General features: G+C 43.1%; 1 protein-coding gene across 1 annotated transcript in view; it reads right to left on the bottom strand.

Moving 5' to 3' along the window:
• Positions 1–8,689: 8,689 nt before the first annotated feature.
• Positions 8,690–14,902, bottom strand: part of RAB6B (RAB6B, member RAS oncogene family) — a 106,380-nt gene continuing 100,167 nt past the window's right edge. Inside the window, exon 8 of the mRNA XM_053311081.1 lies at positions 8,690–10,202. Within this exon, the coding sequence (XP_053167056.1) occupies positions 10,138–10,202 (65 nt within the window). The 3' untranslated portion in view covers positions 8,690–10,137. The remainder of the gene's footprint in view (positions 10,203–14,902) is intronic.

Genomic DNA, 14,902 nt, shown 5'->3' with positions numbered 1-14,902 from the left:
GGAGACTCTTCTTTTTCTCCATGGCTCCTGATATTAAAATGACTAGTCTGGGGACTAACTCCATAGTGGATGTGATATCACTGGTGATGGTCTGAGAATAACGAACTGTGTGGAAATTGTGGTGCTGTCAAAGCTGGGTCTTTAGTCCTAGCTCGAACTGTACTAGCATGTATAAGCGCAGGCAGGAGTGATCTAATAATACTGCTACTTTTTACAGAAGTGTTCAAAGTACTTCTCGTACGTTGTGGTGTTGTAATTCTTTCCTTTCACAGCCCTGTGAAGTAGATCAGTATTATTAGCTCTGTGCTACCCTGTTTCCCCGAAAGTAAGACCTACCCCGAAAGTAAGACCTAGCAGTAATTTCTGATGTACCGCTAATTGCCCTAGTGAATTTTTGGGGGCTAAAATTAATATAAGACACTGTCTTATTTTCGGGGAAACACGGTACAAGTGGAGGCTGAAGCTGACAGAAGAGTGATTTTCCCAAAGCTGCCCAGTGGATTTTTGGTGGAGGTGAAGGTTGAACTAGGAGCTTCAGAATTTGTAGCTTAGTCTCTTAATCACTATGCAATGCTGTCTTTCTAGCGATAAAAGCATAAAACAATAGAGTATCTCGGTAACAGGGCAGCGAATTTTGAAGTGCCATTAAAAGGCAGCAAGCTGACAAAGAGGGCCAAAGATGTGACATGACATCACCACAACTTATGGCTGAGTTCAAATTAGGCACAGATTCCACTGAAAATGACCCCCGTGGGACTGTGTGCCCCCAATCCCATTTCTTGTCTCGGCTGTCTGCAGCCACTGCTTGTTCTTCTCTCGATCTCCAATTAACTCACTGGAGGGTCCTCCCCTGGGTGATCTTTGCAGATTGCTCAGGGGAGCACTGTGGTAGCTGCTCCTTGACAGTACTTCATCTCAGCTACTTGTTACTTGGGCTTTAGTTCTGCCTCCTGGTTTAATCTATTCAATTAATGCAGGTGATGTGGGAGCAGAAAGAGGCTTCAGTACACAGTAGTACATTTTCCAGTGTTTGAATATGCAAGTTGCTCAGTCCAGATGCAATCATTTACTCATGTGTAGGATCACTATAGGTGACTAAACACGATTATACAGCCCTGCGGTGTAAGAAGTTTTTGTCTGGGTGCAGCCAAGAAGTACTTTGCAATTTGCTTCTGAATGCATCCATATGCCATTCTAGCTGATAGTTCTCTCACTTGTTTTAAAAAGTATTTATTTTTCTGTCTTTTCCCCCCTAGCAGGCGGTACCATACTGTTTTGTTTTGTTCTGCTCTCTGTTTAAAATCTGGTTTGGCAATGCTAAGTAAATTTGGAGGTTAAATGCATAGATTAGCACCACTGCAGCAGTTTTGAGTAATAGCAGAAGGTTAAGATGTATTGAAAGTGAATGGGGCTTCCTTAGATCCAGACTTGGAGGTACACTGTGTCTCCCTGATTCTTTCTCTCTGCTGAAGGCACATCATAAAGCCTGCCTTACTCTGATGTCTGTGCCTCCGCTTTTGACCATGCTTGAAAGGACAGGGCCATGAAGTAAACCAGACAAGGTAGCAAAGGGCTGGATGTTTTCTTGACTTGAAGGAGACAGTTGCTCACAAAAGCTCATGCTACAATAAGCCACTTTGGTCTCTTAACAGCCCATGACAATGTTTTCCTTTAAGCATTTGTGTTGCTTTACATTTGTTTACAGTTGACAGTGTTTTATGGCATGGCTTCATGACATTCCCCCAACAATCCTGGCTTGAGAGGCTATTATAATTCCCCTTTTACAGACAAGGAACCAAGCTATGATGGACCACTTAGTGCATGGCAATTTTCCTATTTGGTGTCAGGGGGAGTGTAATACCATCACTTAATGCACACCATTGGTAACCTGAAATATACATACATGTGCGTGAGAGAAATATATATACATGTGTATATATAATATACAGATTATGTGTATATACAATAATTTGTATATATTATATACACATACATGCACACAATCTCATTTCACCATTTCAATTCCCTCCTTAACATACCTTTTATTCTCATACCAGATCCTTGGTAACCAGCACACACATTTCCTACTCTGAATCAGTAAACCTTGGAGGTGCTTAGCTCAACTCCAGAATATTCCCCCACAAGATGTGCTTCAGAGGCCCTCCAAGGCCCTTACCGGCCTGCATCCCTCACACAACTCAGCAGCCCACCACAGAAAAAGGTGCATCCATATCCCTGTTTCATTAACACACAATAGCACCTGCAGGTGGTGTAATAAGGGTGTGTGTGTGGGTAGGGGATCCGTGTTATTCCAGAGTGTGTATATTTCTTGGGAGAAGATCACAGATAATACTTAAAGCAACTGCAGTTGTGTTAATGAGTAGTTCTTTAGCATGTAATCTGCCCACATGATCCCACTGAAAAATGCTAGCCATGGTTGATACAGTTTTATGGGAAATTGGCATGATAGTCTGCATCCTCCACTGAGCTACAGAGGAACTGAAAGGCCTTTGCCTAAACTGCCTACAGCCACTCAAAGCGTGGGCATGATGCTTGGGGACAGAGGAAGGGGGGATGAAGAAAACTGAAAGGATGACTACTCAATATAACTTTCCAGTGCTGGCCTGAATTAATCATTAGTCTATGCTATCGAGTAGAGGGCCCAAGCTTTTATTTGAATAAGTCTAGGTATGGTGGGTGGGCCTGTGCTTCCAGTGCAGTGACCCTTGACATCTTCGCCATGGCCCACAATGCCATAGCTGGTTCCTTATCGTACAATAGGATCAGTAGCCATACTCCTAATTAATTGCTCACACAGCATGAAGAGCAGAATAAGTACATGTGTAGGATCAGTGGCTTGGGAGAAGAATGCCTTGCCTCTCCATGCCTGAGAGAGATGGATCCATGACACATGAAGGTCCCTGGATATGGTGGTTCAACATGGAGATCCATACTCTTAATTCAGCTCACATAATATGAGATGATAGAAGTTCCAAACTCTCTTTGCCAATTCTCTTGGCAGATTGATTGCAATTAAGTGTTTAGCTTAACATTGCATGTTGTCCTTGCTACCTAGAGTTCTTTCTTCTACATTACGGCAACTATGTGTAGATGACTAATGATACCTATCACTGTGTTTTGATTCTGAAATAACATCTTGCCTCTCATGAATCTAGGTTATAGCCACCCATATTGCATGATGAGAATATACTCATAAGTTGTGCTGGGACCACTGCTTGTTTCTTAGGACCAATTTATAGAGTGGTTTAGCTTATCAGTGGCTACTAGCCATCATGAGAATATGGAACTTTATTACTCAGAGTGTGCCATCAAATACCAGCTGCAGGGGAGCATCAGTGGGAAAGGGCTGTTGCCCTCAAGCCCTGCCGGTGGGTTTCAAGTGGCAACTGGTTGATCATTATGGGAAATGGGATACTAGAGGGACTCTTGGGTCTGATCCAATAGGACTGCTCTTGCTGTGATGAAGTCACTTGGTATGGTGACAGTTTGCTGAGCGTAGCTAACTACGTCCTGGATAGGCCCTTGAAATGCAGTGTCAACCAGGACACAATTGCTGTGCCTCAGATATGGCAATGAATATGACGGATATTTATATACCGCTTTTCAACAAAAAGTTCCCAAAGCAGTTTACATAGATACAATAAATAAAAATGGCTCCCTGTCCCCCAAAGGGCTCATAGTCTAAAAAAGAAACATGAGATAGATACCAGCAGCCGCCACAGGAGGGATGCTGTGCAGTGCTGGGGGTGCAAGGGAGGGATGACTGCAAGGGGTAGAGGGAGCCCTTTTGTTCCCCCATCCGCCAAACTGGAATTTTACAGCAGTGTCACACGATATAGCCATAGTATATTGTGGTTCTATAGGTTGAATGGTGGATGGACAGTGGATGGCCTCGATTACGACAGCAGTGAATGCACCACTGAGAGACCTTAAAGGCCAAGTTGAAGACAGATCATCCTGGAGAGAATCTATCTAAGTGGTTGCTAAGAGTCGATACGGACTTGACGGCACTTAATCAATCAATAGGTTGAATTATTTTTAAAGGCCTCCATTGTTTGAAGTAGCTTCCCTCCCTTACGTCTTTGCCCCCCCAAAAGCAGCAGAAGCCAGTGCAACCAGGTAGGCAGAGGATTTCTCCAGAGCCAGGCCAACCCCTTCGTTTCCTTCCCAGCCAGGAGCTGGACTGTGTGAGACCATGTGTGCAGGGGGTGGGGTACAGCATCATCTCACCTGCAGATTTCAGCTGGCCTGGTACTGACCTCTCGCTCCACCCATGTATTTTGTGCCACAGGGTCTTGGAAAGAAAAAGACCACTACTAGCCTGGAAAACAGACTGAAGGTTTGGCCTAATCCAGAAAGGCAGGATTTTCTGAAAAGAGATCTGGCCCATCTTCTGAATAAGTTTGAAAATGTCAAGCAAACTTAGTAAGGTAAATAAACTAACATCAATTACCTTACCTCTGTAAGTTGTTAAGATACAGCAAAATCCTTGACCTACTAACAGTGTTCTTTGCCTCTCCCTTGCTCCCCCATGGTAGTTGTTCTAGTCAGCCCTGCTGTGCCTAAAAACAAGAGTGGTGAAGCTTTTGCCATGCTACCATTATCTTAAACTCATCAAATGAACCTTGTTTTTATTTGTGGAGCTGGATCTCCTCAGCTATAAATGGATTAGCCAGTGTGGTGTAGTGGTTAGAGTGCTGGACTAGGAACGGGGAGACCCGAGTTCAAATCCCCATTCAGCCATGAAACTAGCTGGGTGACTCTGGGCCAGTCACTTCTCTCTCAGCCTAACCTACTTCACAGGGTTGTTGTGAAAGAGAAACTCAAGTATGTAGTACACTGCTCTGGGCTCCTTGGAGGAAGAGCGGGATATAAATGTAATAATAATAATAATAATAATTACCCTCACCATTGTACCCATTGTACATCCACTATTGTACCCAGTATGAATTTTGTTGTTTAGAAGTTTGTCCCAGTGGAGTTCCTGTAGAGAATGTGTGGGGTGGAGTCAGAAAGTGGGGGGGGGGAGGAGAAAATGGAATAGTGTCTGGAATAGTCTTAGTTAAATCTATGTAAGATTACTTTGTGTTTGAGGGAAACAGCCATAAAATACTCCCCAAATGTGGATGGGCCATGTGCAAATGAAGCCTTGTGAAGCTGCTGAGAGGTACGATACAGAAATGTGAGGGAAAGAACACCCTTTTCCAAAGAACGTGGAAAACAATAGCAGTACCAGTTCCAAATTTGGAAAATGATAGCAGTATGTTATCCAGACCAAGGCTACTTACCTTAAAGAGAATTCTATAACCATGTCCTTTTTAAACACTAATCAATGTTTTGTGCTTTTGATTTTTTTTTAAATGGAGGGAAACAAAGATTGTCTGCATCATCATCTCCATATAGATGTTCTGGAGAAGGCGCAGCAGAATTTCCTCATTTTAAAAGAGAAAGTGCAATGCTGCAGAGAACAATTGCAAGGCATTTTGGGCAAAGACTGCATATTATATTGGTGGTTGCTGCTTGTAAAAAAAGGTGGTACCTTCTATTAGTGGGGGGCTGGCTGCAGACTCATTTCCTTAAGCTTTGGTTCAGCTTGCATTACTCTGCATGTAAACTAATGGGGGACATTTCTTGCTCCAGGACTTGCCTGCTTCTAATCTCGGCTATTTCCATATGTATTCCCTTCTAGCCAGCTGGGCTTTGGGAGGAAAATGGGCCAAATCTCAACAGGCTTTTGTCTGTGCTGCTGCCAGTATCACTATCCGTGACAGTTTGGCACTTTCCTATAGCTACTGCCTTTCCTTAAATTGTCTTATGTGAAGAATTGCTACTATAGCTCTTACACATCTTTGTTGGGCAGTGTCTCTATAGAGAGGAGAGCTGGTCTTGTGCTAGCAAGCATGACTTGTCCCCTTAGCTAAGCAGGGTCCGCTCTGGTTGTATTCAGCCATGATACTAGTTGGGTGACTCTGGGCCAGTCACTTAGATATTCCCCTTAGGGGATGGAGACACTCTGGGAAGAGCAGAAGGTTTCAAGTTCCCTCCCTGGTTTCTCCAAGATAGGGCTGAGAGAGATTCCTGCCTGCAACCTTGGAGAAGCCGCTGCCAGTCTGTGAAGACAATACTGAGCTAGATAGACCAATGGTCTGACTCAGTATATGGCAGCTTCCTATGTTCCTATCAAGTCTTTCTTGGGCAGTGTCTTTCTAGTTCCAAAGGTTTCCATATATAATGTTAAAGCCCCCTTTAGTATGCACCCCCGCCACCAATTTTTGCTTATAATTCCAGTGGGAAACCTATGCATGCATCCAGAGTATACATTTTCAAAATGTAGGGATTACGTTTTGGATTGAAGGATGCAAATTTAAAGGTATTCAATTATGATGATCAGATCTCCTGGTCTAGTTTTTCCATCCAGCACACACATGTTTTGAGACCCTTTTTGCCAAGGAGGAAAAAAAAACCCTTCTTCTAATCTTTTGAAAATTTTCAGCTATATGTCAGTTCTGGAATGTCAAGGCATGCTTCATCTAACTAAAATTCAGATTTAGTGCCTTTTTTCTGTTTGGTTTATTGGGAATGAGGCTTTGCTAGTGCAAAGAATCTATTGTAACAACTACTATTTATATACTGCTTTTCAACAAAAGCACTCAAAGCAGTTTACAAAGAATAATAAAATGTTCCCAGTCCCAAAAGGGCTCACAATCTAAACAGAAATATATAGTAGACACCAAAAACTACTAGAGTAGGCCTGCTCAACTTTGGCCCTCAAGCAGTTTTTGGACAACTCCCATCATCCCCAGTCACAGTGGCCAATAGCCAGGGATTGTGGGAGTTGTGGGTCAAATCTGCAGGAGGGCTGAAGTTGAGCAGCCCCGCACTAGAGGCAGACGCGGAGGAAGGCCAGCAGTGGCCCGGGTTCTGCCGCCACTGTACGCACACACACCCAGCCCTGTCCCCTGTGTCTGACATCAGACACAGGGTGTGTTTAGCTATGCTCCCGTCTGACATCAGTTGCAGGGGGGCGTGTCTGGGGTGCAAGGCACAGCCCCTGAGGGGCAGAGGACCCGGTTCTTTGAGCTCATTCGCTCAATGGTGGCTCCACTCAACTAGAGGGATGTTGTGCTGGAGTTGTAGAATCTAATGTATCTTGATTTTGATAGCTCTTTTCTAAAGGTACTTGGAATCATTAGATACTATTCTCACACAGATATCTGTCTCCCCCCACCCCCCCCATGTCTGCCATTGCTTTGCAACTGCTAGAGGCTGTAGTGGGACTACGCTACATTTTTCTTTTTTGCTTGTCAACTGGTAAATCAGTGTTGCTATTTTAACTATTCTTCTGTCCATTCTTGTGTAACTTGTTGGTTTTTGGCTACAGCTCCCTTCGGCCATTGTGGCCAGGAATGATGGGAGCTGTAGTCTGAAAACAAGAAAATACCCAAGATTGCTTCTTCCTGCTATATGTAGATGCTCATCCATCTTGAGGGCAAACCCCTTTAAAAGTTGATTTATTCTGCTTTGTGTAATCAATTGTATCCCATTTATTTAATCTGGATTTTTCAATGTTTTTTGGATTAGCATGGAGGTATATATCAGAATGCTCATCCAAAAAACATTTAAAAATCCAGATTAAATAAACTTCCCTCTAGTTGTGGTCATGTTTCTGCCACCTTTTGGTTACCAAATATAAGTTGCCTTGTTCACTTCTCTTGGAAGACCAATTTGCTTAGCACTGATTTTCTCTAATACATTTTCTGTTTGTCTAGTTTTAACCTTGATGAAGTATTATCTCATGTTCTCATGAAGTAACCTAGAGAAGGAAAATCTGATGGACAGTTTTTTAGTAATCTTTCAAATCAAATCTGCCCTTGGGAATGTCCATACTGTAATGAGAACTCCTTGAAGGTTTATTCACATTATGCATGTTCAACAGGATTTAACTGTGAAACCTACGAAGTATCAACCACTAATATGAATTCAAGATAGTGGGTTATAGTTCTGCAACACATTGGAGAAAAGGCAGAACACAAATGGGATAATCATGTGTCCAATGACAATGGAAGCCAATGAAGCAATCTTGATGCTTCCACAGTGAATGAGATAAAACATTAGGCAGGAAAGGCATGGAAGCTCCTAAAGGAAGATTTAAAGAAAGAAAAATGATGGGGCAATTTGATCACTGATTTCTGTCTGCAGGCTTCAATTAGACAAGCTAAATGTGCGCATGGTACTAGTGCTTCTTGATGGCTACTAATGAGCAAAAGAAACCTTCAAAGTGTGTGCTGGTCATGTGTGAAGTTTTGTTTTCCTTTTGGGTTTCTGCTGCATAGGAATGGTACTCAAGCAGCATGACTCGATCATGAAGAAAAGTAATCATTATCATGCAGGGGTGGCATTTCCTTTGACTGGCTAATAGTTATGAAAGCACCTGGGGACCCTTTATAAGGCTGAAATGACAGTGAGAGAACACGAGACCTCATGACAACCATTTCCTCTGAAATACTCCCAGAATGTGACTACATGCACTATCACACACTGATTGACAACATCTGGAGATATGTCTCCATGCATTTTTTTTCTAGTTTCACATGTATCCGAGTAATTTATTGAAGACATGACAAGTCACACTTTCCCCCCAAACAATAACAAAAGCCTTCTAGACCCACACATTGCAGCAACTGTATTTTTCCACAACTGTTGTTGGTTGCAATCTCAAGTCATAACAGTGGGAGAAACCAAGCATCTATATTGTGTATGGGTGTGTATACATACACCTCCACACAGCCATGTGTGTAAATGTATGTTTTATGTCAATATAAAACGTGCATACACATGTATACAAAAATTAAATACAGTCTCTGTCACATCTTTGTTGCCAAAGCAATCTTCTTTTCTAAGTAGACAGACCTTCTTCCTCTCTTTCACTCTTTGTTCATTCATGCAAAAGTTATTATCACTCATAATAATGATTGACCACCTTGAATAGTACAGTTGGCTAAAAGTGAGGTGGTCCTCAATCGGCAAACTTTGAGTTATAGCAATTTTTTGGTTGAATCTTGGCCATCATTCTGAGTTACTTCCTTGAAGGAATCTGCTTCTAATAAGAGATCAAGCCCTCTGAAAGCATTGGAATCTTTCTGTCAATTTTCCCCTCCAAAAAACAATTTGAGTGCTTGCTTCAACACAATTTGAAGTACAAAGTTGCAGCCATAATCAATTGTGGTGGCTATTCCAGGAATAAAGGCTATCCTAGAACCCTCTGGGCCAACTATACATTTAAAGTGGCAGAAATGCCATTTGTTTCACATATACACTATAGTGTGTATGTGTGGTGGTTTATGCTAGCTAGTGTGATTTTTAAAAAGTTGAAATACTTAGACTATGTGACACAAGTGAAGGTCTTAAAAACATGTATCCATCATAGTAGTGCTAAAAGGAACATCTCCCATGGTATACTAAATGTAGCATGAAACATGATAGTAAGCTGTATGTGCACTATAGGCCCCGTGCAGTCATGAGGGAGCTATGGAGCTGCACTGCCACTATCATGAATAAAGTTTCTCTAGTTGTAGCTCTCTCTTCCATCTTGCACTGCACACTGGTGGTTGCAGCATGTTTTGCTTGCCGGTCCTTGGATTGTGACTTGTATAGTTAGGGTTTCAGTAAACCAATTAGGGACTAGTTTGCGACAAGATATGTCTACAGTTTATGCCAAACACTGAACTAGCCAGCCTGTATAATCTTGGGGTTTTCTCTGTAAGTTTACAAATATACAATTAAAAAAGAAAAAGTACCCAAAGAAAGATAGAAGTCCCCGTGGCTGAAAGTTGTATACACAAGATTAAAGTGTCTGCTTTAAAATTCTGAATTGTTTTGGCATTTTTAATAAAGTACAATATATTACAACTAAACCAAAAAAAGAAAATAGAACCAGCAGTTGAATAGTGTATTCTGATCTTTGCTGCCCCACCCTCCCTTCCCTAGAGAGACACAGAGAGAAAAGAAATCCTCCCCATTGAATAACTCAATTTGTAGTATCAGGAAGCTAACCAATAGGAAGCAACACAACAAGCGTGTGGTGTCAAATGGAGCTGACGAATCCTGCGCTTTGCATTAACAAGAGCACCCTCCTTCGCTGGCTGGTGGTTCCTGTGGTTTATCCAACTTAATGTCAATCACTGAAGGGAAAAACTGTTAAGGGAGATAACCACCAAAGGAGCAGCTTCCTGCTCTGCTTATAGAGTGAACGCATCATGCATGTAATTTCTGACAAGTTATTTATAGTTTGCTTTTAAAGAGAGTTGCTATGATACACAGTCCAGGACACTTCCTTACAGTCTAGATGCTGCTAGCAATCACTGACTGAGTGCTTTTGGTAGGGAAATTAGTTGGCATATTACCCCCAGGGAATGAAACACACAAAACAGCTGCAGGTGAAACAATGCAAGGAATGTCTTCAAGTTTCATGCAACTCTTCTACTAGTATCAATGAGTGAGACTACGGCATTAGGTTTGGATGCTCTTCAGGCTCGGACTGGCCCATAGGTCAACAGGACATATTCCCGGTGCGCCCTACCCACCCTGCGCCCCAACTCTCACCCTTAATTACCTATTCTGCTCAAAACCTGGCGCCCTCCCCACATACATTCCGGCGCCCTCTCAGTGCCCCCAGTCCGGCTCTGATGCTCTTTGGTCACTAACAAAGTGCACTCAGGCACATTATCACTTAGAAGAACCCTGTGACAGGCAGGTTAGGCCAAGCATCTATGAGAGACTTGCAAACACTTCTAACTGTAAAGAAATCACTCATTTTTAATAATTTGTATATTGTTTGTACACATGCAGACTGCATGTGTGCACATGGAGGGAGAGAGAGAGAATATAACATACTAAAGCTCTTGGCCATGCTTGAGTGTGCTCAAGAAACTGACATGGCTGTGCAAATGAGAGAGGAAGGTTAGGGTTAGGATGCCATGCTGGAGGCCATAACAGCAGCCTGGATGTTCTTCTGGGTTCTCCCTTTCTCACCTGCTTGCCCTGGAGGGAGCCCTCTGTTCTACCTCTGCTTCCTGCTTTTCTGTAGTGGTGACAACAGTGATTGGCTCCAGGGCATCCTTTACTCAAACCTCTCCAAGGCTTGCCCAGGAACACAAGGGGAAAGAGAAATGCTGGAGAAAATGCCTGGGAGAAGAAGACCCAAACTTCTAAGCTGCCATCTTCATCTTGGGCTAAGTGAATGTGAGATGCTTTAATTTGATTGGAGAGAGTGAGTGAGTGATGCTGTGGAGGAGAGGCAGCATCTGCCTGTCTCAAGATGGATATTGCTGTTAACGTTTGTTTGTTTGTGGGTACAATTCAAGGTGCTGGTTATTACCTTTAAAGCCCTAAATAGCTTGGGGCCATTTATCTTAGTCTTGCCTGCTCCCAGCTGAATCTATCCACATGACTAGCTCAGCTGGGAGGGCTCTGCTCTGCATGCCAACACCTGCTTAGCAGCTTGTTTTTATTCAAGTTTCATTACTGGGTTTTTAATCTTCTTGTTAACCGCCCTGCAGTCTTCAGCTGAAGGGGGGCATATATAGAAAGCAGGGGGGGGGGCTTTGTCTTACTGTTGTCATTGCTGCCCATGCAGGTGATGCCACTTCTCTGACCCTTCAAAGCCCTGCTTGCAATCCAGGCTTCCTCCTTTCCAGCTGTAACACAGCTTGACTACATGTAACCTGCTTTTGTTCCCATTCACCCCCTGCTACTTCATTGCTCTCCCTACCTTCTTCTGTTGCCTTGTTTTAAACTGGAAGTTCCTTGTGGGCAGGGAGCATTTCCTCTCTCCCTCTCTATGGCATAGGAAACTCTGTGAAGCAGCAAGCACAATGCATTGGCGGGGGGTCCTTTATGATAGTGACACAGAATACGAAGCGGACTGAGAAAATATCATCATAACCACCATTTACTATGTCCTTCAAGCACCTTGAGAGAGCCATATGAGGCCACACTGTTCCCAACTTTGGAGCTACTTCGAGACCAAGGTTCTTGTGATTTCCTTCTGTATGATGAGTTGGGAATTGACTCTGGAGTCAGAATCCTTGCCTAGTTTATTTAATCAGTAGTAGGAGTTTAAACTGTACACCTATAAGGCAGGGGAAGCCTGAAGCTGTACTTCATTACACACCTCTCTGTCACTTGCCGTGACATTAGCCCTCAGTGAAATGGCAAAATCAAACAACCTAGCTGTCAATTTTGAATCGCCACCCCTGCTTAAAACTGCATTAATGCACTACTGCATTAAGAAAGACAAATTTCCTCTGGCTGGTATTACTTTAAATCAGGGCTGTACAACTTTGGCCCTCCAGCTGTTGTTGGAGAGCTACAACCACCAATAGTCGGGATGATGGGAATTATAGTCCAACAACAGATGGAAGGCCAAAGTTATGCAGCCCTGCTCTAAATGCAAATGGATTCAGGTGGTAGATACCAGAGTAAGTTGGTCATGACAAATCACCCCTGAACTAAATGAGACAAATTAGCCATGATCAAATTAAGTCTCATTAATTTCAGTGAGACTTCATCTAAATTCTGCCTAACGCCGTGTATTTGATTTTTCTGATGAGAGGACTGTGTAGAAGTACCGTACAACTAGTGTAATAGATGGACCCTTAAAGCATATATGCCAGCCAGTGCATTTACCGTAAATGCAGCTGGACGACTCGCTGTGTTTAAAGAAATGTATCACCTGGCGAGGTGAATGTTTGTGCTTTGGAGCAGAGAATTTAACCCAACAGACTGATGGGGACAAAGTCGCATTGCAGTCTTCCTTAACCAACCCCAGGCTGGTCTCTCCCCCTGGGCACCGAAAGTGCAAAGCTTAGGCTGTGCTCTCTGCATATGGTGCTGACATATGTAATCTAGATCAAACTAGCCTAGGCCCCCAAGGGAGCTGACCTTTCCTAGCACAAAAGGCAGCAATTAGGCTGGAGAAGCTGCTGTCAGTCACATCTGGCCACCTTCTCTTCCGCCACAGTGGTTTGCAGGCGCCATGTTGCTTTCCAGACAGGCAGGCGCTGCTGTTGCATGTCGCCTCTGGGGCAATCGGAGACACAGAAAGAGAGCTGAGTGGTGGGGCACTGTGCTTCTTCTCCCTCTCCGAGTGGGGCATTTTATACAATCAGCAAAACCAAATGGCAAAAGGTTGTCCTGGAATGGACTACAGGCTGCAAGGGGTAGCAGTGATGCTGTATGTGTACTTAGATACTGAGGCTAACATACTTTTCAAGAGTATGTCAGCCCTAGTACTGCTGTGCTTGCACACGTTGTGTTACACAAGAGTAAGCCCACTGTTTCCAAAAGACATACTCTTGTGTAACACAATGTGCACAAATTTTGTTAGGCTGACATACTCTTGTGCAGTATGTCAGCTAGGAAAAAACAACATATAGGCTGACCCCTTCCCCCTGACATGCTAGCTTTCTATGGGCAGAAAGAAAAACAGGAAAACATTCAGATGTGTAATTATTTATCCATCACCAAAATGGTGCAGTCCAAGAAAAGCTTTACAACATATGTTTCCTCTGCTGACTGTATGAATTGGCCTTAGGGTAAAAGAATCAAAATACTCTAGTCTTTGACTATATGTCTTCATTCTGGGATGACTCAAAAAAGAACAAAAGAGAGAAAGGCAAGATGCATAGAAAAGAGGTGTTGGAAGGAAAGACAGGCATGAGAAAAAAGAGGGAATCAAGACAATCCTAGACTCTTGCTGGTGCAGATAGCTGTGAGAAAATGAAGACACTCAAATGAGCTGGAGTCTAGTTTTTGTATGTCCTTGGAGCGGAGAATTGGTCTTGTGGTAACAAGCATGACTTGTCCCCTTAGCTAAGCAGGATCTGCCCTGATTGCATATGAAAGGGAGACTAGAAGTGTGAGGTCTGTAAGATAGTCCCCTCAGGGGATGGAGCTGTTCTGGGAAGAGCAGAAGGTTTCAAGTTCCCTCCCTGGCATCTCTAAGATAGGGCTGAGATAGATTCCTGCCTGCAAGCTTGGAGAAGCCACTGCCAGTCTGTGAAGACAATACTGAACTAGATAGACCAGTGGTCTGACTAAGTATATGGCAGCATCCTATGTTCTTTAAAAAATACTTTACTACTAGTAACAACTACTACTACTAGTAGTACACAACTTTCAAAAGAAGTTCTCAAAGCGTATACATAGAAAAATAAGGTAAATAAATAAGATGGTCCCCTGTCCCCAAAGTGCTCACAATCTAAAAGGAAATATAAGGTAGACATCAGAAACAGCCACTGGAGGGATGCTGTGCTGGGGCTGGACAGAGCCGGTTGCTCTCCCCCTACTAAATATAAGAATTGCCACGTTTAAAAGGTGCCTCTTTGCCCAGTTAGCAGGGCAACCTAGGCACTTTAAAAAAATCATGACCATCTTCCAAGAAATAAAATCTAAAACCAGCCAACAGCATGAGAAGCTCCAGCTATATGTAGTTTTCCCCCTACAATGAGGAAAGGCTGAGAATCTACTTACAGTATTTATAAAAAGGAAGTTACTCAACCTTAGAAGCTAACACTTTTAGAATCAACCAAAGATGATGAATTCTGTGAGCTTACAAAACCAAGAGAGAAACGCACAGGTTTGGCCTTGGTTGCATGGCTGCCAAGTGTGGCCAGTGCAACCACAATACAGTCAATTGGTACATTTTGCAAGAAAATGTACCAAAGTGAGAGAATGGCTCAACACTAACTAGGGAAATGTCATTCATACCCACTAGTGATGGCATCTGATCAAACCAGGACCCAGCATGGGGCACTGAACCGTTTAAAAAGTCTAGAATAAGGTATGCTGGAGCCCTTTTAAAATAAAACGTGGTGTCATC

The sequence above is a fragment of the Hemicordylus capensis genome, chromosome 3 (assembly GCF_027244095.1).
Source record: "Hemicordylus capensis ecotype Gifberg chromosome 3, rHemCap1.1.pri, whole genome shotgun sequence".
In the NCBI taxonomy this organism is placed as follows: Eukaryota; Metazoa; Chordata; class Lepidosauria; order Squamata; family Cordylidae; genus Hemicordylus; species Hemicordylus capensis.
Note: the sequence above shows the minus strand (reverse complement) of the source record. Positions and strands in the feature narration are given on the sequence as shown.